The sequence below is a fragment of the Vipera berus genome (genome assembly GCF_964194415.1).
Source record: "Vipera berus genome assembly, chromosome: 1".
In the NCBI taxonomy this organism is placed as follows: Eukaryota; Metazoa; Chordata; class Lepidosauria; order Squamata; family Viperidae; genus Vipera; species Vipera berus.
This window is the reverse complement of record NC_138202.1, coordinates 360,529,049-360,556,937: the sequence shown is the minus strand read 5'-3', so window position 1 is coordinate 360,556,937 and position 27,889 is coordinate 360,529,049. Positions and strand designations below refer to the sequence as shown.

General features: G+C 49.2%; 2 protein-coding genes across 4 annotated transcripts in view; both read right to left on the bottom strand.

The window, feature by feature from the left end:
* The window catches only part of CORO6 (coronin 6), a 37,765-nt gene extending 33,340 nt beyond the window's left edge, over positions 1–4,425 (bottom strand). Inside the window, 2 exon segments of the mRNA XM_081338224.1 lie at positions 481–688; positions 4,230–4,425. Of these exon segments, the coding sequence (XP_081194350.1) occupies positions 481–678 (198 nt within the window). The 5' untranslated portion in view covers positions 679–688; positions 4,230–4,425.
* Positions 4,426–16,783: 12,358 nt separating this feature from the next.
* SSH2 (slingshot protein phosphatase 2) overlaps positions 16,784–27,889 on the bottom strand; it is a 153,597-nt gene continuing 142,491 nt past the window's right edge. For all 3 annotated transcript variants that reach the window (XM_081337793.1, XM_081337791.1, XM_081337792.1), the window contains exons 14-15: positions 22,755–23,640; positions 16,784–19,761 (exon numbers count right to left, since the gene is read on the bottom strand). In XM_081337793.1, the coding sequence (XP_081193919.1) occupies positions 17,920–19,761; positions 22,755–23,640 (2,728 nt within the window). In that variant the 3' untranslated portion in view covers positions 16,784–17,919. The remainder of the gene's footprint in view (positions 19,762–22,754; positions 23,641–27,889) is intronic.

Genomic DNA, 27,889 nt, shown 5'->3' with positions numbered 1-27,889 from the left:
TCATCCCTTTGAATATCCTTAATACTCTCCTTCATCCCTTTCTCTGCGTTCTTCTCAAAAGGTGGCTGTTGATGATCTTAGAGAAGTAAAATCGTGTTTCTTTTTAGCGTGGTTTTAGGGGTTCATTTCACTCGTTCAGCCCTGTACTGCAGCCCTGTACTGTAGCCTTCAGCCCCCACCCCCCAGGCCCCGAGTGCGAATGAAGCAGGCCTGGATTGTAGCAATCCACAGAGCCCATCGGGGGAAGTGCCAAGATGCCCTCACAAGAGGCTCAATTGCTGCTTTTTTGCCTTTTGCAATGGCGGACTTCTGCCTCGCTTACAGGCCAAGGGAATCCTCTCCCTCGCAGGGTGGTTGTGAATAGTTATGGAGCACCTCGAGGGCAGAAGTCAAAAGCCTTGGGAGACTTCAATGCTGCTGCTCCCCACGGCTCCCGCTTTGGGGGACAGATGCCCCCACCCCCACCCCAAGGCCACCTACCTTGCTCAAGGGCAGGACCATAAAAGCTCCGCCTCCTCCCGATTCCACAATGATGGCCAGGAACTTGGGGTTGACAGCACAAAAGGAACTGTCCCAGGTCACTTTGGAGACGCGAATGTCCTCATACATCTGGTCAGCCTTGACCGGCTGTCCGAAGACATGCCGGAACTTGCTTTGGCGAACCACCCGACGACTCATGGCGGGGGACCTGGGGGGGGACGGGGGGGGCAGAAAGAGACAACAAGATCAGCCGGGGAATTGGTCCACAGCCGTCCCCAGATCTTGGAAGTCACAACAGAGAACGACAGGTTGATTAAATTGGCTCTCATTTCACTGTCCCTTCCCACCCCGGTCTCCAAGGCTGCTGTTTTCCTCCTCCATCAACCTCGTTTTTTCCTCTCAAGCTTTTCTTTTTTTTTCTTTTTCCCCCCTTTTTTTTGAGACCCTGCTCTATTGTTCCCCAGCAGGTGAGTTCCAGATGAAAAGGATTATTAAGCTGCGCATTTTCTTTGCAGTGGGAATCCCGCCATTAAATCAGGGCTGGCCACCATTGGCAACTTTAAGACCTATATGGACTTCAACTCCCAGAATTCCCCATGCCGGCTGGGTGAATTCTGGGAGTTGAAGCCCACAGGTTTTAAAGTTGCCAAGGTTGGGCATCCCTGCCGTAAATCCATCAATGGTTATGCAATTAATTGGTGGAACAACCTGTCTCCTGAAGTTGTGAATGCTCCAAATGGGAAGTTTTTAAAAAGAGACTGGACAGCCATTTGTCTGAAATGGTATAGGGTTTCCTGCCTGAGCAGGGGGCTGGACTAGAAGACCTCCAATGTCCCTTCCAACTTTGATTCTATTCTATTCTATTCTATTCTATTCTATTCTATTCTATTCTATTCTATTCTATTCTATTCTATTCCATTCCATTCCATTCCATTCCATTCCATTCCATTCCATTCCATATTTTCTGTTCTGTTCTGTTCTGTTCTGTTCCGTTCCGTTCCATATTTTCTATTCTATTCTATTCTATTCTATTCTATTCTATTCTATTCTATTCTATTCTATTCTATTCTATTCTATTCTATTCTACTCTACTCTACTCTACTCTACTCTACTCTACTCTATTGTTTATCCTATCCTATCCTATCCTATCCTATCCTACCCTACCCTACTCTACCCTACTCTACTCTATTCAACTGGCAATGATTTGGGCCAACTGCCAATTGGGCACAAGTAGGACTCTCGGAGCTGAAGATCACAAGAACCCAGTGGGGGGAGTTAAAAACAAGAACAACAAAGTTCATCCAGCATCCTGCCCCAAACATGGCCAAAGACACGGCTCGGAAAATCCTGGCTCGGACAAAGCATATGCAAACTTTACAACCAATCAATCAAAAGGGCTTATCGGATGCCCGATTGGCAAGGGCATCAAAGGCCAGGAGCTCAACCCATCCACTCGCTTGGACCCTGGGTGTGAGCTGTGATCATCCCCTCTCTGGAATCTCCAGTATCCTTGCAAAGTATGCAATTCGCTGCCCGCCGCTCCATCACGTGGCAGTGAGTTCCACAGGATTAATTTTGTTGTTGTGTGTTTGGTATGTTCCGGAGCGTACCTGCTTCTCATTCCTCCTGCTGCCATTTTGTTGCGTTGCCCCTAATTTTTTGTCCTTGCTAAGCTAGAACCAACACCCCCAAAACTCCAGCTCAGATATTTAAATGTTTTTAAAGGGGATTTCCTTATATAAATCTCCCTCTGCCGGGCACTGGATTCCAAACGGGGCCACTGTGCCAGGCACCCCACAAGCACAGGTGGTCCTCTACTTACGACCATTCGTTTAGTGACTGAAGCGAGAACCGTGCTGAAAAAAAAAGACTTATGACCGGTTTTCAAACTTAACAACTATCACAGCATCCCCTGTGGTCACATGATCAAAATTCAGACACTGGGCAACTGACTCCTATTTGTGATGGTCGCAGCGTCCTGGTGTGTGTGTGTGTGTGTGTGTGACGTGATCTCCTTTTGCGAGCAAAGTCCATTCAGAAGCCAGATTCCTTTAACGACCGTGTTACTCACTTAACTGCACCGTTTCACTAACAACGCTGGCAAGAAAGGTCGTAAAACGGAGCAAAGCTCGCTTAGCTGCCTCGCTTAACGACAGAAATTTTGGGGTGGTCGTAAGCCGAGGACTACATGGACAGCTTTTCAGTGGGGTGGCAGCCGGGCCTAGGCAGTAATCTGAGAAAATAGGACTCAGAAGTGACCTTGAGGGGGGGGAGGTCATCTAGTCTGACCTTCCCAAGACTAGGAACTGGGATTTATAGTGCCCTACGATGCCACAACACAACACCCCACTTTTTTTTTAAGGAGGATGGAAATGCTCAGGGTCACCTCTAACAGGCTTGAACAGGGGGCTGGACTAAAAGACCTCTAAAGTCCCCTTCAACTTTGTTACTCTTGAGCCCAAAACTTCTAACCTTATGGATTTTGTTTTAAAACCAAAAATTGCTCAGTCGCTTTGCCTGAGAAACTTAGTGAGACTAGCCCGGAGAGCAAATCACCCCAAAACCTAAGAAACTCTAAGAAAAAAAATCTAAGAAAAATCTAAGAAACTCAAGCTATTTGGGGGGGGGGGGCGACGGGGGAGGGCGAGTTCAACAGAATTGGCAGGGAACAATGTTTGGGGGATGCTGCTTTAAAAGGGGCAATGCCTCCCTTTTCAGGCGTTCCCTGTTAGACTGCGCTGGGACATGGCGGTTCCGTTCCCAAACTCCTGTAATGCCAATTGACTGATCTTTCCCCCCCTCCCCACCCTTCCTTTTCAAAGAGGTCCATTGGAAACCAAATTTAAGATTGCTAAAAGTTCCTTGGATGCTGGTTTGTTTAGAGATGAGCCTTCATGTGTGCGCGTGGGGGGGGGGGCAGAGAAGGAAAAGTGGGGGGGGCTACCTTTGGTTTGGTTCACACAAACACCCCTTTTGAAGTTGGGGAGTTTCTCCGATTACTCCAATTCTCCAATTTTTCCATCCAGCCCCCACACTTTTATCCAGCAAAGGCTCCACAGAGGGAAAAATTGGGGGGGGGTCGCCCTCCGACTTTGCACCAGGGGACGGGGCGGTAGGGGGTCCCGAGGCCTCACCCCAATTCCCACGGGCCAAAAAGTCCGGGTGAGTTTCTTCGTCCTTCCCTTCCCCCCCCCTTCACCTTCTATCCAGCAAAAGCCCCCATAAGGGTGGGAAAAATGGGGGTTCCACTTTGCACGGGCGGGGGAGGGAGGGGCTGCCGCAGGGGTCCCGCAAGACCTCTCCCCAATTCCCACGGCCCAAAAAGTCCGGCTGAGTTTCTTCGTCCCTCCCTCCCTCCCTTCCCCCCACCCCCACCCCCCCTCTCTGCTTCTATCCAGCGAAAGCTCCAAAAGGGGGTGGTGGGGGTGGAGAAGAATTTGGGGGTACGCCCTCCCACTCTGCACGGGGGGAGGAGGGGAGGGAGGCTGCCGCAGGGGTCCCCACGAGACCTCTCCCCAATTCCCGCGGGGGCCATAAAAACTCCGGCAGAGTTTCTCACCCCCCCTCCCCCCTCCTCCCTCCCCTCCTCAACCCCGAGGAGCTGGAAGAATCGGGGCTTTGCACCGGGTTGGTGGGACGGGGGCAGGGGGGGAGCCGGGGAAGTGAAGAGTCCTAAGAGGGGGGGAAAAAACCGGGGCGGGGGTCTCGGCGCCCCAGCCTCTCTCCCGACCCGGCCAGCGCTTGCTCACCTGCTCGTGGGAAGGCGCAGTGACGCGGGGATTCCCCCCTCCTCCTCCTCCTCCTCCCTAGATGGGTGGGTGGGTGGGTGGGCGACGACCACCGGGCCGCCTGTAAACGGGGGAGCTTCCCCTGCCCTGCCCGGCTGGGGGGCGACCTCCACGGGGGTCCCGCCAAGCGCAGCGGGCGCGGCAACTCCGCCCCGGCTCTGCGGCGGCCGGCTATAGAAGGCGCGGCGCTGGTGCAGAGCTGACTTTCCTAATATAGCCTCCAACTGCGGCGGCGGCGGGGGGGGGCTGGGGGCTGGGGGCTGGGGGTGGTGGTGGTGGATGGGGCCGGAGGGGTGGGGGGCTGGACCAGCCCGCCGGGGTTTGACTTGCTGCTGCCCCTCCAGGTGCCTGGCCCGGGGGTCCCCCTGCAGCGCCCCCCCCAGCGCGGAGAGGAAGGGGCTGCTAGAGTCTCTGTGTCTTTGGGCGGGGAGGGGGGAGCGGGGCGAAGCGGGGGGGTCTTCTCCCCTCTTCTGGTTCCCCCCTGCAAAAAGGGCCATTGGGGGTCAGAATATAGAAGGATAGAATAGAATATAGAAGAATAGAATAGAATAGAATATAGAAGAATAGAATAGAATAGAATAGAATAGAATAGAATAGAATAGAATAGAATAGAATAGAATAGAATAGAATAGAATAGAATAGAATAGAATAGAACAGAACAGAATAGAATAGAATAGAATACAGAATATAGAAGAATAGAATAGAATAGAATAGAATAGAATATAGAAGAATAGAATAGAATAGAATAGAATAGAATAGAATAGAATAGAATAGAATACAGAATATAGAAGGATAGAATAGAATAGAATATAGAAGAATAGAATAGAATAGAATATAGAAGAATAGAATAGAATAGAATAGAATAGAATAGAACAGAACAGAACAGAACAGAACAGAACAGAATAGAATAGAATACAGAATATAGAAGGATAGAATAGAATAGAATATAGAAGAATAGAATAGAATAGAATATAGAAGAATAGAATAGAATAGAATAGAATAGAATAGAATAGAATAGAATAGAATAGAATAGAATAGAATAGAATAGAATAGAATAGAATAGAAACTTTGTTGTCACTTTGAATATACACCAATCGGCATACATTAAGGTGAGATTTCGTTGCATTCAACTCTCAAAGGATCACTTTTTGCTATGTTTGTTAAGAGAATCACTCAGTTGTTAAGTTAGTCCAACGGTCATTAAGTGAATCCAGCTTCCCCCCCCCCATTGACTTTGCTTGTCAGAAGGTCGCAAAAGGGGATCGCGTGACCCCAGGACCCTGCGACGGTCATAAATATGAGTCAGAGGCCGAGCGTCTGAATTTTGATCCTGCGACTCTGTGTGTGTGTGTGTGTGTGTGTGTGTGTGTGAGAGAGAGAGAGAGAGAGAGAGAGAGAGAGAGAGAGAGAGAGAGAGAATGCTGCAATGGTCGTAAGTGTGAAAAATGGTCACAAGTCACTTTTTCCAGTGCCGTTGTAACCTCCAACGGTCATTAAATGAATCGTTGTAAGTTCAGGACTGGCTGTAAAGGCAGGATGGGAACAAACCAACAGAAATGCCTTTCAATCAATCAATAATATTTATTAGGTCAATAACCAGCAGTTTTTTAAAAAAAAACAGAGTGAAGCCAATAAATGCTGCAATATATGAACCACTGGCGACATCAATCACTTCCAGCGGAATAAATAAATAAACGGAATTTAAAGCAGGCCCGTTGTTTCCTGTGAATTAAAAAAAGGGGGGGGGTTGCCCCTCACCCCACCCTTTCCTCTTTCCAAGCTGCAAAAGGATCTTTCGGTTTGATCTTCTTTGTGTGTTGAAGGTGTTGGGTTCCTGGTCTCCTGGTCTCCCCCACCCCTTCCCGAGGGTCTCTGGCCGTGGTGGTGAAGGACCCCTGCCGGACAGCCCCGTGGGCTGCCGCTTCAAGCGGACGGCCGCTTGAGACGATTTGTTGAAGCCATTAAAAAAGAAAATGAAAATAAAATTAGAACAGACAAACGGGGCCGTTTCAGTGGGGCGAGGGAAAGCGAAGGAAGGAAGGAAAACCAAAGGGAAGATCATTAAAGAGAGAATCCAGCCTAGAATGAAGGAGGAATTTCCTGACGGCGAGAACAATTGACCAGTGGAACCCCTTGCCTCCAGACGTTGTGGGTGCTCCATCACTGGCAGGTTTTTAATTTAATTTAATTTAATTATATTTTTATACCGCCCTTCTCCCGAAGGACTCAGGGCAATAAATACAAAAACAGGATACAAAAGTTAAAAGCGATTAAATAAATGCCCAAGGTTAAAACAATAATTAAGATGTATTTAAAACCCTAACCCTAACCCATCAGACCAGGTCAGATTGCTCAAATAGATGCGTTTTTAGATCACGCCGGAAGGAGCGAAGGTCGGGGGCCGTCCGGAGCTCGACCGGCAAGCGGTTCCACAGGTCTGGCGCGCCCACAGAGAACGACCTCCCCCTGGGGGCCACCAGTCGGCACTCTCTGACCGGCGGCACCCTGAGGAGGCCCTCTCTGTGGGAGCGCACTGGACGGAGGGAAGTTGATGCCGGCCGCAGGTGTTGCCGTAGGTAATCCGGACCCATGCCATGTAGGGCTTTGTAAGTCATCACTAACACCTTGAACCTCACCCGGAGGGCAACCGGCAGCCAATGCAGCTCGCGGAGCAAAGGTGTAACATGGGAGTATCGGGAAACCCCCAGCACAACTCGCACGGCTGCATTCTGCATCAGCTGGAGCCTCCGAGTGGACTTCAAGGGCAGAGAGCATTACAGTAGTCTAGACGAGAGGTCACGAGCGCATGAGTGACTGTACGCAAGGCATCCCGGTCTAGATAGGGTCGCAACTGGCGCACCAGGCGAACCTGGGCAAAGGCCCCCCTAGTCACAGCTCCAATATGCTCTTCCAAAGAGAGCTGTGAATCTAGAAGGACCCCCAAGTTGCGAGCCCTATCTACGGGGGGGTAATAGCTCACCCCCCTGGGCCAGAGATGGGATAATCGGAATTTCCCGGGATGCCAGCACGAACAGCCACTCAGTCTTGTCAGGGTTTCCTCCCCATCCAGACCCGGACCGCCTCCAGGCAGCGGGACATCACGTCGAGGGCATCGCTGGGGTGGTTTGGGGTCGAAATGAAAAGCTGGGTATCATCAGCATATTGATGATACCCAACTTTAAGATGAGATTGGACGATCATTTCTCTGGAATGGTTATGGAGTCTCCTGCTTGAGTAGGGGGTTGGACTAGAAGACCTCCAAGGCCCCTTGCAGGCTTAGGATTCTATCATTGTAGAATGAATGAATGAATGAATGAATGAATGAATGAATGAATGAATGAATAAGAGAAAAAGAGAGAGAGAGAGAGAGAAAGAAAGAAAAAGAGAGAGAAAGAAAGAAAAAGAAAAAGAGAGAGAGAGAGAGAGAAAGAAAGAGAAAGAAAGAAAAAGAAAGAAAGAAAGAAAGAGAGGGAGGGAGGGAAGAAGGAAGGAAGGAAGGAAGGAAGGAAGGAAGGAAGGAAGGAAGGAAAGGAAAATGGGAAGGAGGGACAAAAGGAAAGAAGAAGAGGAAGGGAACTAGGGGAAGGGAAGGATGGAGGAAGAGAGGAAGGAGGAAAGGAAGGAAGGAAGGAGCAAGCAACAGTGGAAGCTGAACAGAGGGAGTTCCAAATTGGAAATATGGAGGAATTTCCTGAGAACAATCAATCAGTGGAACAGCCTGCCACCAGAGGTTGTGGGTGCTCCATCACTGGATGTTTTCAAGAAGACATTGGACAACCATCTGTCTGAAACGGTCTAGGGTCTCCTGCTTGGGCAAAGGGCTGGTCTAGAAGACCTCCAAGGTCCCTTCCAACTCAAATGATTCGAAGTCCACCTATCTTAAAGCATGCCGGCTGGGGAATTCTGGGAGTTGCAAGTCAGAGGGAGATGCAACGTGGAATTAAGGAGAAACTTCCTGACAGAGAGGACAATTAACCAGTGGAACTGCTTGCCACCAGACGTTGTGGGCGCTCCATCACTGGAGGCTTTCAAGAAGAGACTGGAGCTGTCTGAAATGGTAAGGGTGTCCAACCTTGGGAACTTAAAAGACTTGCGGACTTCAACTCCCAGAATTCCTCAGCCAGCATGGCTGGCGTGGGAATTCTGGGAGTTGAAGTCCACAAGTGTTAAAGTTCCGAAGATTGGACAGCTCTGGCATAGGGCCTCCTGCTCAAGCAGGGGGTTGGACTAGAAGACCTCCGAGGTCCCTTCCAACTGTGTTATTCTATGACTCTAGCAGAGGAGGATGAGAAAGAAAAGGGTCTGTTTGCTTGGCGGCTACGATGGCTACACTCTGCACATGTTCAGAGTTGCGGGATTGGTTTCTGGCAGTGGTGAATTCTTTTGAGTGGAAGAACCACGCCTTCATCTCTTAAGTAGGACGTGGTCCAGGAAGCCGCTGCTGGTCCTTGACTTACGGCAGGGTGGCATAAGGATGGTTCAGGGGTCTGACGGACCCGGACTCAAATTCCTAGTGGTTGGGGGCTTTTGGTGTAGCCACGTGGTGTACTTTTGACCCTCAGCAATGGGGCTGCATTTTACGACATTTTATGACCCTGTTTTATGACGATTGTGCCAAAGCCGAAATTTCATTTTTAATGGGCACCAGTGTGGAGAAAGAAAAAGTGACAATAAAGGGTGAGGGTCAAGTTTTTGAAACAAAAGAAGCCTTCCTTCCCCTTCCTCTTTTTTCTTTCTTTCTTTCTTTCTTTCTTTCTTTCTTTCTTTCTTTCTTTCTTTCTTTCTTTCTTTCTTTCTTTCTTTCTTTCTTTCTTTCTTTCTTCCTTCCTTCCTTCCTCTTTCTTTCTTTCTTTCTTTCTTTCTTCCTTCCTTCCTTCCTTCCTTCCTTCCTTCCTTCCTTCCTTCCTTCCTTCCTTCCTTCCTTCCTCTTTCTTTCCTTCTTTCTTTCTTTCTTTCTTTCTTTCTTTCTTTCTTTCTTTCTTTCTTTCTTTCTTTCTTTCTTCCTTCCTTCCTTCCTTCCTTCCTTCCTTCCATCTTTCCTCCCCTCCCTCCATCCCTCTCTCAACATCTTTTTTGCGGTATGGTGACCAAAATTGACTGCAGTATTCCAGGTGTACAAGGGACGCGGTGGCTCAGTGGGTTAGGACGCTGAACTTGTCGATCGGAAGGTCGGCAGTTTGGCAGGTCGAATCCCGAGTGCCGCGTAGCAGAGTGAGCGCCTGTTACTCGTCCCAGCTTCTGCCAACCTAGCAGTTCGAAAGCACGTAAAAATGCAAGTAGGAAAATAGGGACCGCTCCGGTGGGAAGGTAACAGCGTTCCGTGCGCCTTTGGCGTCTAGTCATGCCGGCCACGTGACCACGGAGACGTCCTCAGACAAGCGCTGGCTCTTCGGCTTTGAAACGGAGATGAGCACCGGCCCCTAGAGTCGGAAACGACTAGCACGCATGTGCGGGGGGAACCTTTTACCTTTACCTTTATTCCAGGTGTGGCCTCACTAGGGTTAATACTTCCTGTGATCTTGATTCTATGTTTCTGTTTATGCAACCCAGGATTGTATTAGCTTTTTTGGCTGCTGCCGCACACGACTGGCACACGGTCAAGGGATCGTCCACTCGGACTCGGAGGTCCCTCTCGCAGTGGCTGTTTTGGAGCCGGGTTTTTTTCCTTCCTAAATATAAAACTTTGCTTTTGTCCACATTGAAGCTCATTTTGCTGGACAGGGCCCATGGTTTGAGTTTGTCAAGATCTTTTTGGATCCTGAGTTTGTCTTCTGGGGTGTTGGCTACTCCTGCCAGTTTGGTGTCTTCTGCAAATTTGATGAGTTCCCCTTCAATTCCCTCATCTAAGTCATTGATGGAGATGTTGAAGAGTTTACTGGGCCTAAGTCGGAACCTTGTGGTACCCCACTGCTTACTTCTCTCCATGTGGATGTAGTGCCCTTGAGGACTACTCGTTGAGTAAGGCTTGTCAGCCAGCTACAGATCCATCAGGTGGTGATTTTGTCTATTCCACCTTTTCCTAATTTACCAAGGAGTAGGTGGTGGTCTACTTTGTCAAATGCCTTACTGAAATCTAGGTATACAATGTCCACAGTATTTTGCTGGTCTACTAATTTGGTCACTTTATCAAAGAATGAGATAAGATTGGGGGCTGGACTAGAAGACCTCCAAGGTCCCTTCTGGCTCTATTGAGTTGGAAGTCAATGCCTTTTCTTTTTTCTTTCCTTTTCTCCTCCTCCTCCTCCTCCTCCTCCATTCTTTCCCCACTGTGTCCTGTTATTTGCTTTTGTATAGTTGTGTTCTGTTCTAGAACCTCATAAAATGCTATCAAGAGGGGAAATCCTGCTCCCTGTTGTAAGTCAACGGTTACTTGCACTGCCTTCCACGCCTTTATTAAGGACATAGATGAGATATAAATAACTCATTGATCCATGTTTAGTAACTGGGATGAAATACTGCCGTGCAATGAACTGCATAATTCTCCTTTACAGGAGAAGTGAATGTTTTTTGATACGGATTTCTGAGTTAATGTTTTTTTTTAAAAAAAAAAACGGACTTCACAGTCCTGCTGCACAAGCCGAAGGCCTTAGGTTTTTGCCATAGAAATTTATTTATTTGTTGAATTACAGATAGTCCTCTATTTATGACCACCCTTGTTGTTAAGCAACGCATCTGTTAGGTCAATTTTGCTGGATTTTTTGCAACTTTGCTTTGCTCCAATTGTTAAGAGAATAATAATAATAAAGTTGGAAGGGACCTTGGAGGTCATCCAGTCCAACCCCCTGCTCAGGTAGGAAACCCTATACCATTTCAGACAAAGGGCTGTCCAGTCTCTTACACTGATTCAGTTCATCACATCATTGTTAAGTGAATCCGGCTCCCCCCCCCTATTGACAAAAGGGGACCCCGGGATATTGCATCCGTCATAAATGTGAGTCAGTTGCCAAGCAGCTGAATTTTGAATGGGTGCAATCGTGCAACAGTCGTAGGTGTGAAAAACGTAGTTCCCTTTTTTCAATGCCTTTATAATTTCGGATGGTCATTGAAGGAACTGTCGCAAGTCGGGGACTAAATGTATGCAGCCACCCCTTTCACAAATGAGTGATTCTGATGTGCAAAGGGGTTGCAACCCACCACCAGCCACTCTGGGCTCGATTTGGATAATTGTGGGTCAACTTCACACAACCCGCCCAAGCCTAGATGGGGTTGGCATGCTTCTGGCTTTGTAGCTCAGGAGCCAGCTATTGTGGCTTGTCGGTCTGTGAATCAGGCTCAACACATGGACATACAGATAAGTCCTTGACTTACGACCACAGTTGAGTCCAAAGTCGACTCCAGCATACAGGTAAGTCCTTGACTTAACGATTGCAATCGAGTCCAAGCAAGACAATTGTAAAGTCAACTTGGTCTCATTTTACGACCTTTTTTTGCCGCCACCATTGTTAAGGGAATCACTGCCGTTGTTAAGTGAGTCACAGGGTTGTTAAGTGAATCCAGATTCCCCGTCCACTTCGCGAGCCCGGGTCGCTGCAACCGTCATAAATGCAAGCCGGTTGCTAGGTGTCCGAATTTTGATCACAGGTAACCAGGGGGAGGAGGCTGCAACGGCCGTTAAGTACGAAAAATGGTTGTTGCTTTTTTTTTAGCGCCGTTGTGACTTCGAACAGTCACTAAGCGAATGGTCGTAAGTTGAGGACCCCCTGAAAAACCCCCAAGTCAGGAAGGTTTTGGTTTGGGAGACCTCCATCCCTGCTCCACTAAGCACAAGAGTCTGCTGGTTCTCAAAATAAAAATTTATTCAGTAACAAGAACATGGAGTCAGCCCCCGTGGAGGGTGGGAGTTCACATTTAAAAACAGCCGAGCATCCTTGTGTCCAGGCAGTCTATCTTAGAAGCCCCTGGGAGAGAGAGAGGGAGCCCAGAGGATGTGGGGTGGGGGGGAGAGACAGGTTGGAAGGGGAAGAAGGGAAAGAGGGGGACGAACATGGTTCCCCCCCCATTCCGTCCTGAAGTTGCTGGAGAGACCCCCACCCCATCCCACGTTGCAGACAGACACACACACACACCAATTTTACGATGGCCAGGATGCACCCCTTCTGCCCACCCCGCAAAAATGCAAATCCCCGTTTGGAGAAGACACCCACCCCTACAGATTACAGCTAGCCCCCCCACCCCAATTCCAAAAGACAGGTGGGTCCTTCGCTGGAGCAAAGCCGCACCGGGGAGCCTTTGCAAAAGCCTTTGGACGGATGAGACCCCAGATGAGAAAAACACCCCCCCCCAATCCTCCAAAACATCTGGAGGGGGGGAAAGAATAGTGGTGGTGGCGGTAGCCTTCCTGTGCTGCCCGTCAAAGGGGGGGTCTTTTTGGTCTGGATGGGGGGTTGGAGTGGCTGTGAGGATCGAGGGGAAGATGGGCCCGGGGTTACAATTTCAGCTGGGGCAAGGACCCCATTTGGGGGGGGAACAGCAAAGCCCCCCCCTTGGGTGGTGTTGGGAGGCTGAGGATGCTCAGCTCTTACGGGGGGGGGACGCACAACGGGTGAGCCTCGAGAGAAGCTCCGTGTTTCTCAACCTTTAAGAGGCGTGGACTTCCAACTCCCAGAATTCCCCAGCCGGAAGGACCGGCTGGGGAATTCTGGGACCAAGATTGGGAAAAGCTGCAGTGCTCGCCAAGTTATCCCCCTTCGCGCTTTCGGTAGAAATGCCGCTCGCTCGCTCGCCTGCCGGGGGGTCCCGTAAGCGTCCAATTCTCAGACTCTACAAGGTTGACAGTGCAGTGAAAAATGAAGGGGTTTTTTTTCCTTTTAGGGGGGTAAAAGAAATGGGGACTGCTGGAGATTTCCCCCCCCCCAAAAAATTGCCCCCTTTAACAAAAACAAACAGCAACACTTCCGATCAGATCGAGTTTTTTCATCAATCGACATCAATTTAAGCCGAAAGCGAGCCAGAGCTCTTGCAAAGCTTTTCCGGCCCTCTTGGTTTGGATTGTGAGAAAAAGGGAGTTAGGGGGGGGAGGCTGCCCCCCCCCAAGGCTGCAGATATTGGGTTGCCCGAGTCTGGGGTGCAACTGGATGAACAGAAGGCTGATGTTCCCCTTCTCAAAAGACCCCCCCGCCACTCCAATGAGCTGCAAAGTGCAGGTTTTGCTTCCAGAAGAGACCCCCCCCCCGATGACTTAAGAAATGGAGATGAATAGTTTGGGGGCCCTGCCCTCCCCCCCAAATGCAGACTCCCCCATTTCTCGCTCTTGGGTTAAAATACCGCTCCCCGGAGGGTGCAATTTTTAAATTCGCCGCCTGCACAGGGAAAGAAATGTAAAATAAAAACCAAATTTTTTTGGATAGGGTGAGGTTCAGACGGCAGAAGGGGCTCCAACTTTCGGCATCAGTGCGAGAAAAAAAACCCCAAAACCGGGAGCTGGCTGGATCCAATGGGGAGAAACCCCCCCCCCCACACACACACCCCTCTCAAGATCCAATCCACGGCTTCTTTCTTTGAGAAGGAAAAAAAAAGGAGAAAAATCAAAATTTTAGGTTCTTAAGCAGCCCGGAAAAGTCACCAGCGCAACAACCGATCGGAGAAGAATTCCTGAATTATCTCTCTGCTCCAATTTATTCAGGCAGGCCTGGATTTTTTTGACCCACTCAATAGCAAGAAGGATGATGGATCGTGATGTGTGTGTGTGTGTGTGTGTGTCTCATTTAAAGCCCTCCAATCTTGGTGGTTAGCTGGGCTGACGGTGGCCACGGAAGGATCTAGGGCAAGGGTAGGCAACCTTTTGCTCGTTCATGACTCGTGGACTTTGACTCCCAGAATTCCTGAGCCAGCATGGGGGAATTATGGCCCCTTCATGACTTGTGGACTTCAATTCCCAGAATTCCTCAGCCAGTTCTGGGAGTGGAAGTCCACGAGTCATAAAAGAGCCGAGGTTGCCTACCCCTGGTCTAGGACAACTCGTTGCGGCTAACTCGCTACTCGCTAACTCGCCGTTCTGTGCAGGATAACTCAATGCGACAAATGTTATCCACCACGGGTCCATGGACGTTATTTTATTTCTATTTTTCTCGATGTAATTGTCCAAGGTACCGTGGCGGGTGACATTTATCGCGCTGAGTTATCCCACCTGGAATTGTCTCGCGGCGAGTCGACGACAGCAAATTGTCCCGTCGGAAGACGGGTCGCGGCGAGTTCACCCATTCCAGCCACAGAGAAGCCCCCTCCTCTCAATTAAGGGGTGTGGGCATCCAGCCGGGCTTGGAGGGGGAAAAAAGGGGTACTTCCTCCAAAATTAACTCTACACCACCCTCAAAAGTCCACCAGGCCAAGCTGAGCTACAACAATCTGCACAACGTTCAAGTTAAGACTCGGAGACCTTTATGAGAAGGGGGACCGAACCCCCCCCAAAAAATACCTTCCCGCCGACGGGCGCCCTTTTGAGCTGGGAAGTCGACGGTACGTTTCAAGCGCCCTGCTTAAACCTATCATAAGTCCCAAGAGAAGAAGAACTGAGCACCCCGCTTCCCGGAAAGTTTTGGGGTGCAATCCACCAGGGGTCCCTCTTAATCTCTTTGTGGACCTCAAGTTTCTGGCCCTCAACTGGTCTGGAGATCTACAGAGTCCACAGGAAGAGAATAAAAACAAACACGCGACAGGTTTTTCTGGATGTGGTTTCTTAGCCTTCTAAGAAATAAATGATTTTTTTAAAAAGAAAAAAAAGAAGAAGTAGTAGTAAGGACAGAGTCGGCAACTTTCCCGGCCTGCCCAAGGGTGTAAAAATAAAAATAAAAAATAAAAATCCAGACACGGTTCTTCTTCTTCTTCGGGTGGCGGTGAAGAGGAAGGAACGTTTCAGTGCATTAATACATTCCGCCCCGCCGGAAGCGTGACGCGACAGCCGTTGTGGGGAAAAAACCCTGATTTCCAGAAAAGAGGGGAAAAAGGAACGGGGAGGAGCATCGCGCCACGCACACCCGTCCACGACAAAACACCAAGAGAAGCATCTCGGAGAGAACCGGCACGAGGCAGGTTAACGCAACGGGGTCGATCCAAAGGCCAAAAAAACCCCCAAACCACGGAAATTAAAAAAAAAACACAAATCAAAACAGCCACACACTCACATGCGTTTTGGCACCAGCTGGCAAAATAACTACCCCCCCTCCTAATTTTCAAATATTTGTTTTTTTAAAAAAAACAACAAAGCAGTTGGTAACTATCAAACAGTCCAGCCCAGGGGTAGGCAACCTTGGCTCTTTTATGACTCGTGGACTTCAACTCCCAGAACTCCTGAGCCAGCGTGGCTCAGCTTGGAAACCTCTCCATTTCTCCTCAGCATGGCTGGCTCAGGAATTCTGGGAGTTGAAGTCCACGTGTCATAAAGCGGCCTAGGCCTAGACCAGGAGTACGCAACCTAGGCTCTTTTATGACTCGTGGACTTCAACTCCCAGAATTCTGAGCCAGCGTGGCTCAGCAAGGAAACCTCTCCCTTTCCCCTCAGCATGGCTGGCTCAGGAATTCTGGGAGTTGAAGTCCACGAGTCATAAAGCGGCCTAGGCCTAAACCAGGAGTACACAACCTTGGCTCTTTTATGACTCGTGGACTTCAACTCCCAGAATTCCTCAGCCAGCGTGGCTCAGCAAGGAAACCTCTCCCTTTCCCCTCAGCATAGCTGACTCAGGAATTCTGGGAGTTGAAGTCCATGAGTCATAAAAGAGCCGAGGTTGCCTACCCCTGGTCCAGCCTAATTCCCAAAGGGGAGCGCAAATAACCGGAGAGAATTCGGTTTAAATGGGGAGAGAGAGGGGGGGGAAAGAAAAAGAAAAAATGGATTTTCCAGTTTACAGAAGAGATGTTAGCCTCTTGAAGTAGGACAAAGGGAGGGGGGGGGCAAGGACAAAAATCCCCACCCCCCACCCCGTTTTGTTTATAATAAGTCCTATTATGTACAGAAACACAAAACACGCAAACACACACAATTTTTTTCCTCCCCTCCCCGTGTTTTGGTGACACGAAGTTGGGAGGAACGGGACCCCAGAGGGGTGACCCCCCCTACTCTTAATTCATTTCTGGACTCTAATCGAAGTGCTTGATGGGAGGGGAGGGAAGGGAAAGGCAAGGAGACACACACACACCCCACGAGCCCACCCCACCCCACCCACCCCCACTTCCAGAGCTTTGCACAGTGGAGAGAAAGGAGAGAGAGATAGCCGGCAAGTTTTGAGAAGGCCCACCGTTTTATTCAAGTAACCGGAGAATCGGACCCTTTTATTTATTTTTTCCAACGCCTGCCTTAAAAGAACACCCGTTCCGGAAAATAAATTTTATTTTTATATATATATATATATATATATATATATATATATATATATATATATATATATATATATATATATATATATATATATATATATATATATATATATATATATATATATATATATATATATATATATATATATATATATATATATATATATATATATATATATATATATATATATATATATATATTTTGGCGGCTAAAAAGGGGCTGTTTTCAGCAAAGGGGAGCTTGCAAGCCCGCAAACGGACACGGCGGGCGAAGCTACGGATTGCCCGCTGTGTTGCAGAGGCCCTTGGGTGGGTGGGCACGCACGGGCAAAGAGGCTTCCCTGCCAGCTTGCAGAGGTGGGCAGATGTTTCTAAGGGAAGGGGGCACACCATGGCTGCGGGGGGGGGGGCTTCCTGGGGGGGGGAAGAGGAAGGAGAAAATCGGAGACAAGGTTCGGACACCGGCCCTCTCCAGCCAACAACCCTGTGGGGGGTGGGTGGGGTTGCACCCCCTCCTCAAATGCATCAGGATGGCCCTTTGCGTGGAGGGGGGGGCTCCACAGGAGGTGGCATGGTGGAAATCAGTGACATTACGGGTGCAAAAATATTGTCCTGACGTGCGTGTGCTGCAAAATTGTGGCCTCTCCCGGACATCTTTGGAGGTGAGCAGAGAGAGAAATAAAACTTCACAACTGTTTGGGTCCAGGGGTTCAACCCTCAAGGAGGGGGGGTGCGAGCCCCCACCCCCTAATTAGCAGAGCGGGGTGGGGGCTTTGCACACCCCCAAACCCTACTCTCGGACAACGGCATGAGTGTGATGGTGGGAAAATAAAACCCACGGCTTCTTCCCCCCCCCCCCGCCCCTTTGATTTGCAAAAGAAAGAGTGTTCTTTTAAGACAAAGCTGGGAAAAAAAATAGAGGTAAAAAAATCTTTTCACAGGAAAAGAAAAACCACCCCATGAAAAACAAAACGAGATAAAACAGAAGAGGACAAACAGCGTGGGGTTGCTCCGGCAGTCCCTCGCACGGATGGGGGAGTCCTTTTTTTTTTTTTAAACGAACAAAAAAACAAAACAAAAACCAAAGCTTGAATTTTAGCCCACCTGGAAAATGTACATGCAAAAAAAGGAGGAACCGTACAAATAAAAGAACATACATACACACACATATATAGATCTATATATGTATATATATATATATATATATAAAAAAAAAAACTCAACCTAACTAATAAAGTGCATGTTTCGGTATATATTACATCTGCGCCAATTTGAAGAACACACAACCCAGGAATTGTGAAAAGTTTGAAGGAGGGGGAAGGGGAGGGAGGGGAATCTGAGATCACATCGTATTATAGACGGGGTTGGCGGTTCGTTTCCGCTCGGATTTTTTTAACTTCCTGGGCAGTCGAGTTCTGGCGGGGGGATTTCGAGAGAGGCCGGCTGGCTGGGCCGGGCCATGGCGCCAAGTCCACGTTCCTTCAGGGGGGCCACAGGTTGGGGGGAAGTCTTGAGCGAATTGAGCCCGGGGCCTTTCCACCGGCCGGCTCAGGGCCAAGCTTTCCCACAGCTTGACCGGTTCCACCAAATGCCTCGTGGGCTCGGGAGACAGGATGGCCAAGCAGGAGATGGCCGGATCCGGCATGGGGACCCGGAGCGATTCTGGCGAGACTGGCCTGGCGCCGGTGGACAGGCAGCAGCCACGGGGCAAGTCGTCCTTCAGAGAGCCCAGACAGTCCAGTTTGGCCAAAGAGGCCGAGCGCTTCATTTGGGACGGGGCGGTCAGCCCAGCTTGCCGCAAGCGGCATTCCAGTTCTTTCGCTAGCTGCTTGACCAGGCTGCTCCCCTGGCCGTCGTCTTTGGCGCAACCGTCGCAGCTGGAACGGCGAGGGAAAGGGCAGCGGAGAGGCGGGGCTGCGCGGATGTCCGGAGGGTTTCCCCCCGGATTGGGGGTCCAGCGTGTCCAGGGCAAGAAACCCCTTCCCCTCTCCTCCAGGGAGAAGTGCCCATTTCCAGCATAGCCCCCCGAGGGAGCCAGCTCAGATTCGGTGCTTGTGCTGTCCTGAGTGACCCCCTCCAGGCCGAGATGGTGCTGGCCACATGAAGGTGGTGGAGGGGAGTGCCCCGCTCGGTTGGCAGGAGAGAAGGCGGTTGCCGGGTTGGACGGTGCCCCCGTCTCCCCTGCCTCCTTGTCCGTCTCCTTGGGGCTCCCCCAAGAGAAGAGGGCTTTGTTGAAGGGGCCGTTCTCCTGTTCTGGAGTCCCGGACGAATCCGGGCTGCATCGCGGCATCTCCGAGCCAAAAGTGGTGTTGCAGTTTTCATCCAGGGTTTTCTCCGGGATCCGGGTGGTGGTCCCCTTCTCGGCCCCCTCCGTGCCAGGCAGAGCAGGTGTGTATTCGATGATCTCGATTCTCTTGGGGAGGGGGTTGAGCAGAGGAAGACCCTCGTCACCCTCCATCCAAAGCACCATCCGGTGCTCGTGGGTGACACCCGATGTCTCCGCAGGGACTTCCGGTGGGCAAGAGGCTTCCGATGGCGGTTTGGGGACGGTCGCCGTCTCGCAGATGCCGCCTGTCCTCAAGACCTCGTTACTCTTCGGGAACTGGGCCGGCTCGTGAGGCGGATCCTCATTCTTGCCCTTTGCGCTCGGGTCGGACGCGGGGGACTCGTTCCTGGAATTCTTCCGGACGGGGAAGAGGGCAACGGGGGGAGCATGTTGCAAATCTTGCTGCTCCTGCCGTAGACGCTCTTCGAACTCCAGAGTGGCCCGTCGGACAGAACCAGGACACCATTTGGGCCCGGGGAGGACTCGAGCGTCTGCGGGGTCTTCAGCCAAGCCCTTTCCTTCCACCTCTGGCTTAGAGGCGAGCATCGGGGGCAAGGAAGACCCATCCGGATCCGGTTTCAAAGGCTCCCGAGCCGCTTCTTTCGGAACGGGTCCAGCCGCGTCCCCTGCTTCCTCGGCCTTCCCGTGCTTGCTGTCCCAAGGCCAGGCCGCCTCAGCGGGCGTCTCATGGAGGGGGGTCCTCTTGGACGTTGGGAGTGGATTGTTGGCGGTCTCTGCCTTGGCTGGTCCCTGCGATCCTCCCTGATGGATCGACTCGATCTCAGTGACGATCCCTTTGACCGAGATGACAGGCGAATGGGACCGGATCAGGCCCACGGGAGCCTCTGGTTCCGAGAGCTGAGGGAAAACAAAAGGGAAGAGAGAAAGCAGAAAAAAGAACCTTAATTTGGTGACAATCCAAATAAGGCTTCAACATCAAATCAGGCCACGTTGCATATAGGCTGTCCTCGACTTACAGCGGTTCATTTAGCGACCGAAGTGACAACGGCACCGAAAACGTACGACCGTTTTTCACACTTACGACCATTGCACCATCCCCATGGACACATGATCAAAATTCAGATGCTTGGAAACTGGTTCGCATTTACGACGGTCGCCATGTCCCGGGGTCAGTTTGATCCCCTTTTGCGACCTTCCGACAAGCAAAGCCAACAGGGGAAGCCGGATTCGCTTAACGGCCGTGTTGCCAACTTCACAACTGCCTAGCAATGGTGGCAAGAAAAGGTGGCAAAATGGGGCCAACCTCATTTAACAAATGTCTCTTTTAGCGGCAGAAATTTGGGGCCCGACTGTGGTCGCAACTGGAGGAGGGCCTGTAATTCTGAATTTTGACTTTTCTACGTACGATCAGCGTGCAGTCATGATTGGGCCGTAGTTTTTTTTTTGCAACAGTTGTTAAGTGAATCTGTAGCCATTAAGCAAACGCTGCAGTTTTGTCAAAAACTGAGAAGCAAATGCCATCTTGGGGAAAACCACAGTTAAATTTGGCCACTTCGCTGTGCTACCCTGTAAATGTTGAGCACCTGAACTGCAGCCATGGGACCGGGGGAGGGGGAGTGGGGAAGGAAGGGAGACTTAACTTCAAATCTGGATCATCACAACTTTAAACAGTCGCTAAGTGAGCATCCGTAAGTCGAGGACAACCTGCAACCTGATCCACAATGGCAAGGCACAATCAGTATGACCAAGACTCTCTTCCTTCCTGGGTTGCAAATGTGGCGGAGGTCTTCATCTGGCAAAAAGCGAGGGAGGGAGGGAGGGGGCTCTGGGACGGGGTTGCGCGCACGTACACACACACACACACACACACACACACACAGACCCTGGACAGAGCAAGTCTGCCGTTTGGCTCTGTGGCTACTCTTTGACCAGCAGAGGGCGCCAGCAGCCAAGGGACCGGGGGCAGCTGCCTGGCCCAGCCTGGAGAAGGGGGCTTGGGCGCCACCAGGACTCTCCACTGCCCCCTCCCCAAGTCCTGGGGGTGGGGAGGGGGGGCCAGGAAGTGCATCCACCGGGCTGTTCTTCTGGGGGCACGCTGCAATTTGGGAAGATGCCAAGCAGCAGGAGGAAGAGGGGAAGCTGGTGCTGGTGCACCCCCCCCCCCGGCACAAAAGGGGAAGGGATGGTACTTCAGTCAGGGTTAATTCCCATTCGCTCTCTCATCTGTCTATCTATCTGTCTGTCTATCTATCTATCTATCTATCTATCCATCCATCCATCCATCACCCTTCTATCAATCATCATCAATCCATCCATTTTCCCCATCCATCCATCCATCCTTCCTTCCTTATCTATCCATTCTATATCCTCTCTCTCCATCCATCCATTCTCTCTATCAATCATCATCAATCCATCCATTTCCCCCATCCATCCATCCATCTTCCTATCTATCCATTCTATCTATCCTCTCCATTCATCCATCCTATCCATCACCCGTCTATCAATATTTGTCTCCATCAATCCATCTATCTATCCATTTTATCTATCTATCTATCTATTTATCTATCTATCTATCTATCTATCTATCTATCTATCTATCTATCTATCTATCTATCTATCTATCTATCTATCTATCTATCTAATCTATCCTCTCTCCATCCATCCATCCATTCTATCAATCATCATCAATCCATCCATCTTTCCTACCTATCTTTCATATCTATTCTATTCTATTCTATTCTATTCTATTCTATTCTATTCTATACTATTCTATTCTATTCTATTCTATTCTATTCTATTCTATTCTATTCTATTCTATTCTATTCGTCTCTCTATCCACCCATCCTCTCTCTATCCATCAACCCATCTATCAATCATATGTCTCCATCAATCCATCCATCTATCTATCTAATATGTATCTGTCTGTCTGTCTGTCTGTCTACTATCTATCTATCTATCTACAGGTATCTATCTATCTATCTATCTATCTATCTATCTATCTATCTATCTATCTATCTATCTATCTACTATCTATCTATCTATCTATCTACTATCTATCTATCTATCTATCTATCTATCTATCTATCTATCTATCTACTATCTATCTATCTATCTATCTATCTATCTACTATCTATCTATCTATCTATCTATCTATCTATCTATCTATCTATCTATCTATCTATCTATCTATCTATCTATCTATCTATCTACTCACCCACCCACCTATCTATCTAATTTTTGAACCACCCATTTTCCTATGATAGGGACTCTGGGTGGCTGGTGTACAATAAAAAGAATAAAATATCAAAACATATATAAATATACTGCTCAAAAAAATAAAGGGAACACTTAAACAACACAATGTACTGTATTTAATAGTAGGATGTCTTATTTTCTGTTCCTTTTATTTTTTTGAGCGGTATATAAAATATAAAGGTTGAAGTTTTAAAATGAGGCAAGGATGATTAAACACTGTTAAACGTTGCCTGCTCCGCTGGGCTCCCAACGCAACGTGGCAGAGCCCGGTTTTTATACCTTTCTGGAAGGCCAGGAGAGCGAGGGTCCACCTCGCTTCCAGCGGATACTCCACTTTAAAAGAGGGGTCTCCAAAACTTGGCAACTTTAAGACCAACTCCCAGAATTCCCCAGCCAGCTTTAAGACTTGTGGACTTCCACTCCCAGAATTCTCCAGCCAACATGCTTTAAGATGGGTGGACTTCCATTCCCAGAATTCCCTAGCCACCATCATCATCATCATCACGGCTGGCTGGGGAATTCTGGGAATGGAAGTCCACAAGTCTTAAAAGTGGCCAGGTTTGGAGAGCCCTGCTTGAGAAACTCCTAGGAGTGACGGGGATCACCCAAATGTTCTCCCTTCTGCCTCGGATACCTTCAGCTGCTCCTCCTCCAGAGAGGACGCCTCCGAGACCTGCGGGGAGCTGCCCGCCGAGGCACTTCGCCGGGCCTGCTCGGCGGGATCGCAAGGCAGCAGCTCCAAGCCAGAGACCCGGGGAGTGCCGTTTCGCCCGTTGCCCAGATCTTCCGCCCTGGAAGAGGCCCGCGGCCTCTTCTCCTGCGACAGCTCCACAAACTTCTCCAACGCGCTGAAGAAGTCAATCCGATCCGTGCCAAAATCTCCAGCTCTGGCTTCTTCCTCCTCTTCTTCTTCTTCTTCCTCTTCCTCCTCTTCCTCCTCCTCGTCCGGCTGAGAAAGGTTGCCGGGCGGGCTGGGCGTGTCTCGCAAGCAGGACTCCAGCTCCTCCATGGGCACCAGGTGGACGTTGCCGTCTCCTGGCTTGAGGGCGTCGTTCTCTAACTCGTCCACCGCCAAGTCCGGAAAACCACTGGCCGATCTCAAGGCATCCCCTTGCTCCAGTAACACCTCGGAGGGATTGCAGTTGTCTAGAGGCGACTCGGCGTTGCCCGGACAGCATCCAGTAGGGCACCCGTTGAGGTTGTTCAAGTTCAGTTGGTCCTCCCTCTGCTCGGCGTCGAAGTCCCGGGGTGCAATTTCCAGCTGGATCACCCTCTCCTTACCCGGAAGATTGGCCAAAGGGCCGGAGCCCAAATGGCACAGCAAGGGTCCGTGCGGGCTGGCGCCGATCCCCACGGGCACCGCCACCAGGCTGCTGGAAGACCGGTTCTCGGAGATCTGGTCGGCCGAGGTGGTGATTTCTTTTTTGCTGACCTCCATCCCCGACTTGCCGATGGGCTCGTGGTGGTCCGAGATGTCGCTTTCGGAATGCGAGCGCCAGAGCTTGTTGTGGCGTTGCTTGCTGTGGAGAGAGAGAGAGACAGAGAAAATGAAGGGAGAAGGGTTTATTTATTTATTTCGTACAGATTGGGCGAGACCTGGCTCAAAAAAGAGTAACTGTGAAAGGGGATCTTGGAGTCCAATTGGATGATCGCTTAAAGGCGAGCCAGCCGTGTGAAGCAGCAGCAGCCAAAAAAGCGAATGCAATCCCGGGTTGCATAAACAGAGGCATAGAATCAAGATCACACGAAGTATTGCCGTGTTTCCCCAAAAGTAAGGCCTACACCGGGGGTCTTCAAACTTGGCCCTTTGATGACTTGTGGACTTCAACTCCCAGAGTTCCTCAGCCAGTGTGCCTGGCTGAGGAATTCTGGGAGTTGAAGTCCACAAGTCATCAAAGGGCCAAGTTTGAAGACCCCTGGCCTACACTAACAATAAGCCCTAGCTTGATTTTGGAGGGTGGGCCTAATATAAGCTCTAGCCCAAAAATAAGCCCTAGTTTTAGGGTGGGGCGCACACCTAAAAATCAAGCTAGGGCGGGGGGGTGTGGGTGGGTTTGCCCTATGCGCCCCACACCCCGCCTACCTGGCAGCCAGGCCTCTCCTCGCCGGCCCACTTTTTGTGAGGCCTCTTCTGCAGCCAGGCCTGCATTTCACAGCCACAGGGCTTTCTAGAAGGCCTGTGCAGCGAAGAACCGAGCTATGAGTTCAATCTGTAGCTCGGTTCTGCAAAACCTCAGCAGCTGATCACCAAGCTATGGATTGAATCCATAGCTCGGTACTCGGCTGCTTAGGCCTTCTGGAAAGGCCTGACTGCAAAATGCAGGCCCAAATGCAGCTGCAGAACTTCGGCCCCAGAAAAAGTGGACCGGCTGGGTGGTGCTGTCTGTCGGTGCCAGAGATGAGGTAAGGCCTACCCCGAAAATAAGACCAGGTGCTTCTTTTGGAGGCAAAACAACAACAACAACCCGGTCTTATTTTCGGGGAAACATGGTACTATCGCTTTATAAAACCCTACTAAGACCACACCTGGAATACTGCATCCAATTTTGGTCACTATAGTACAAAAAAGATCTTGACACTCTGGAAAGAGTGCAGAGAAGAACAACAAAGATGATCAGGGGACCGGAGGCTACAACATACGAAGAACGATTGCTGGAATTGGGGGTGCCTGGTCTAAGGAAGAGAAGGACGAGGGGGGACATGATAGAAGTCTTCCAGTATCTCAGGGGTTGCCCCAAAGAAGAGGGAGTCAAGCTATTCTCCAAAGCGCCCGAAGGCAGGAGAAGAAGCAACGGATGGAAACTCATCAAGGAGAGAAGCAACCTGGAACTAAGGAGAAACTTCCTGACAGTGAGGACAATTAACCAGCGGAACTGCTCGCCACCAGAAATTGTGGGTGCTCCATCCTTAGAGGTTTTTAAGAAAGAGGTAGCTTTCTTCACTTTCCCCTTTTTCCTTTTTCTTCCCTTATTTTCTTATTATTTTCTTTTCCGTTTTTTATTATAATATTTGGATCAGCAAAATAAAATTTCGAACGAGAACCGGGTTGCTAACTTAGCCGCTGCAGGGATTCACTTAACAACTGTGGCCAGAAAGGTCGCTAAAGAACTCTTTCGCTTAGCGGCAGAAACCCGGGGCTCAGTTGTTGTCGTTAAGTCGGGGGCTACTTGCACGTCGCTGAGTGAGAAGCAGAGGGAGAAAGAAATACAAGGAGTGCTCGACTGACGCCGAATTTATGTCGCTAAACGAGAAGTGGGCTAGGGGAGTTTCCCTCCCCCCCCCCATATTTTATGGCTTTTCCTGCCTTGTCTGTTAAGCGAATGGGTGCAATTGTTGAGTCTGCAATACGGTCGTTAAGCAGATCCGGGTTCCCTCCGTTGAGTTTGCTTGTCAGGTCGCCAAAGGGGGAATCATGCGACCTCTCCCTCGGGACACCGCAAACCGTCGTAAATCTGAGCTGGTTGCTGAGGCTCCCGAATTTGGATCCCGTGAGTGCGGGGGGGGGGATGTTGCCACGGTCGTTAAGCGTGAGACGCGGCGCTAAGTCGCTTTTTCCCCGTGCCGTTGTAACTCGGAATGGTCACTAAATGAATTGTTGTTATGTGGAGGATTACCTGCACGTCAGTGAGCGAGAGAAGCAGAGGGGGGAAAACAACAACAACATTGTGCAAGCTTTTTTGGAGCCTTGAGCAAGGAGAGGTGAAGGAGAAAACACCGACGGACACAGTCCGGCCAGGATCAACATCCGAAGCCTCAAGAGATCAGGTTGCTTGGGGCAATGGAGACCCAGAGGGTGTTTTTGTGTCTTTACTGGACGCTCCGTCCAGGTCACACGCTCTGCCAGCGGTCAGCTGCTGGTCCTGTTTGGCCATCTGTTCCCAGGAACACAGCGGCAAAAATAGGCCAGGCAATCCTGCGGCCGCCAGCCGCCAGCCGTGACCGAGGGGAAGGGCCGGTCAAGTCAGCCGGGCCCGGTGGCACCTTGCCCTGTTCCCCCCTCCCCCCCCACACAAACATGGGTGGGCTTGCAAGGCTGTTGGGGGTGCAGAGACTTTGGGAGACATTGGCTCCATGGTCCCTTTCAGCTCTGCTCTATTCTAGAAGCAACCTAGAACTAAGGAGAAACTTCCTGGCAGTGAGAACAACTAACCAGTGAATGCTCCAACACTGGAGGTTTTTAAGAAGAGACTGGACAGCCGTTTGTCTGAAATGGTACAGGGTTTCCTGCCTGAGCAGGGGGTTGGACTAGATGACCTCCGAGGTCCCTTCCAAATTATTATTATTATTATTATTATTATTATTATTATTATTATTATTATTATTATTATTATTATTATTATTATTATTATTATTATTATTATTCTATTCTATTCTATTCTTTATTTTAATTCTATTCTATTCTTTATTTTAATTCTATTCTATTCTATTCTTATTTCTATTCTATTCTATTATTCTGTTCTATTCTTTATTTTAATTCTATCCTATCCTATCCTATCCTATCATTATTCTATTCTATTCTATTCTATTCTATTCTATTCTATTCTATTCTATTCTATTCTATTCTATTCTATTCTATTCTATTCTTTATTTTATTTCTATCCTATCCTATCATTATTCTATTCTATTCTATTCTATTCTATTCTATTCTATTCTATTCTATTCTATTCTATTCTATTCTATTCTATTCTATTCTATTCTATTCTATTCTATTCTATTCTATTCATTTTAATTCTATTCTATTCTATTCTATTCTATTCTATTCTATTCTATTCTATTCTATTCTATTCTATTCTATTCTATTCTATTCTATTCTTTATTTTAATTCTATTCTGTTCTGTTCTATCCTACCCTATATTTTCTTTTCTATTATGTCCTGTCCCCTCTTGTCCTATCCTATCCTATCCTATCCTATCCTATCCTATCCTATCCTATCCTATCCTATCCTATCCTATTCCATTCCATATTTTCTATTCCATTCTATATCCTATCCTATCCCATCCCTTTGCATGGCTTGCAACGTTTTGCGCCATGCCCACCTGGGGGCACCTCTCTCTCTTTTTAATAATGCCTTGGAAAGGCCACACGTGGAATATTGCGTGCAGTTTTGTTCGCCACAATACCAAAAAAAAAAAAAGTTGAGACTCTTTGGAAAGAGTGTAGAGAAGAGCAACTAAGATGATCAGGGGGCTGGAGGCTAAAGCATAACCAAGAACGGCTGCAGGACCTGGGTTTGGCTATAAAGAAAAGAAGAAACAGGGGTGATATGATAGCAGCATCCCAGTATTTTGAGAGACTGCCAGAAAGAAGAGGCGGTCATATTCACCAAAGCACCAGAGGGCAGGACAAGAAACAATGGTTGGAAACTGAGCAGAGAGAGAAATTAAGGAGAAATTTTCTGACAATGAGGACAATTAAACAGTGGAACAGCTTGCCACCAGAAGTTGTGGGTGCTCCATCACTGGAGGCTTTTAAGAAGAGGCAGGAAAGCCACCTGTCTGAAATGGTAGAAGGTGGACTAGAAGACCTCCAGGGGGCCTTCCAACTCTGATATTCTATGTTCAACAGCTATCATATCACCCCTGTCTTTTAACTCTGCCCTGTAAACCGCCCTGAGTCCTTCGGGAATAGGGCGGTATATAAAAGTAACTAAATAAATAAATAAAATGCGGTGGCTTTTTAAAAGTATGCAGCCAAGCTGGTTATTGGCAAGGCTGAGAACATAAGACCTTCTTGTGGGTGACGTGATAGCAGTTTTCCAAAGAAGAGGTG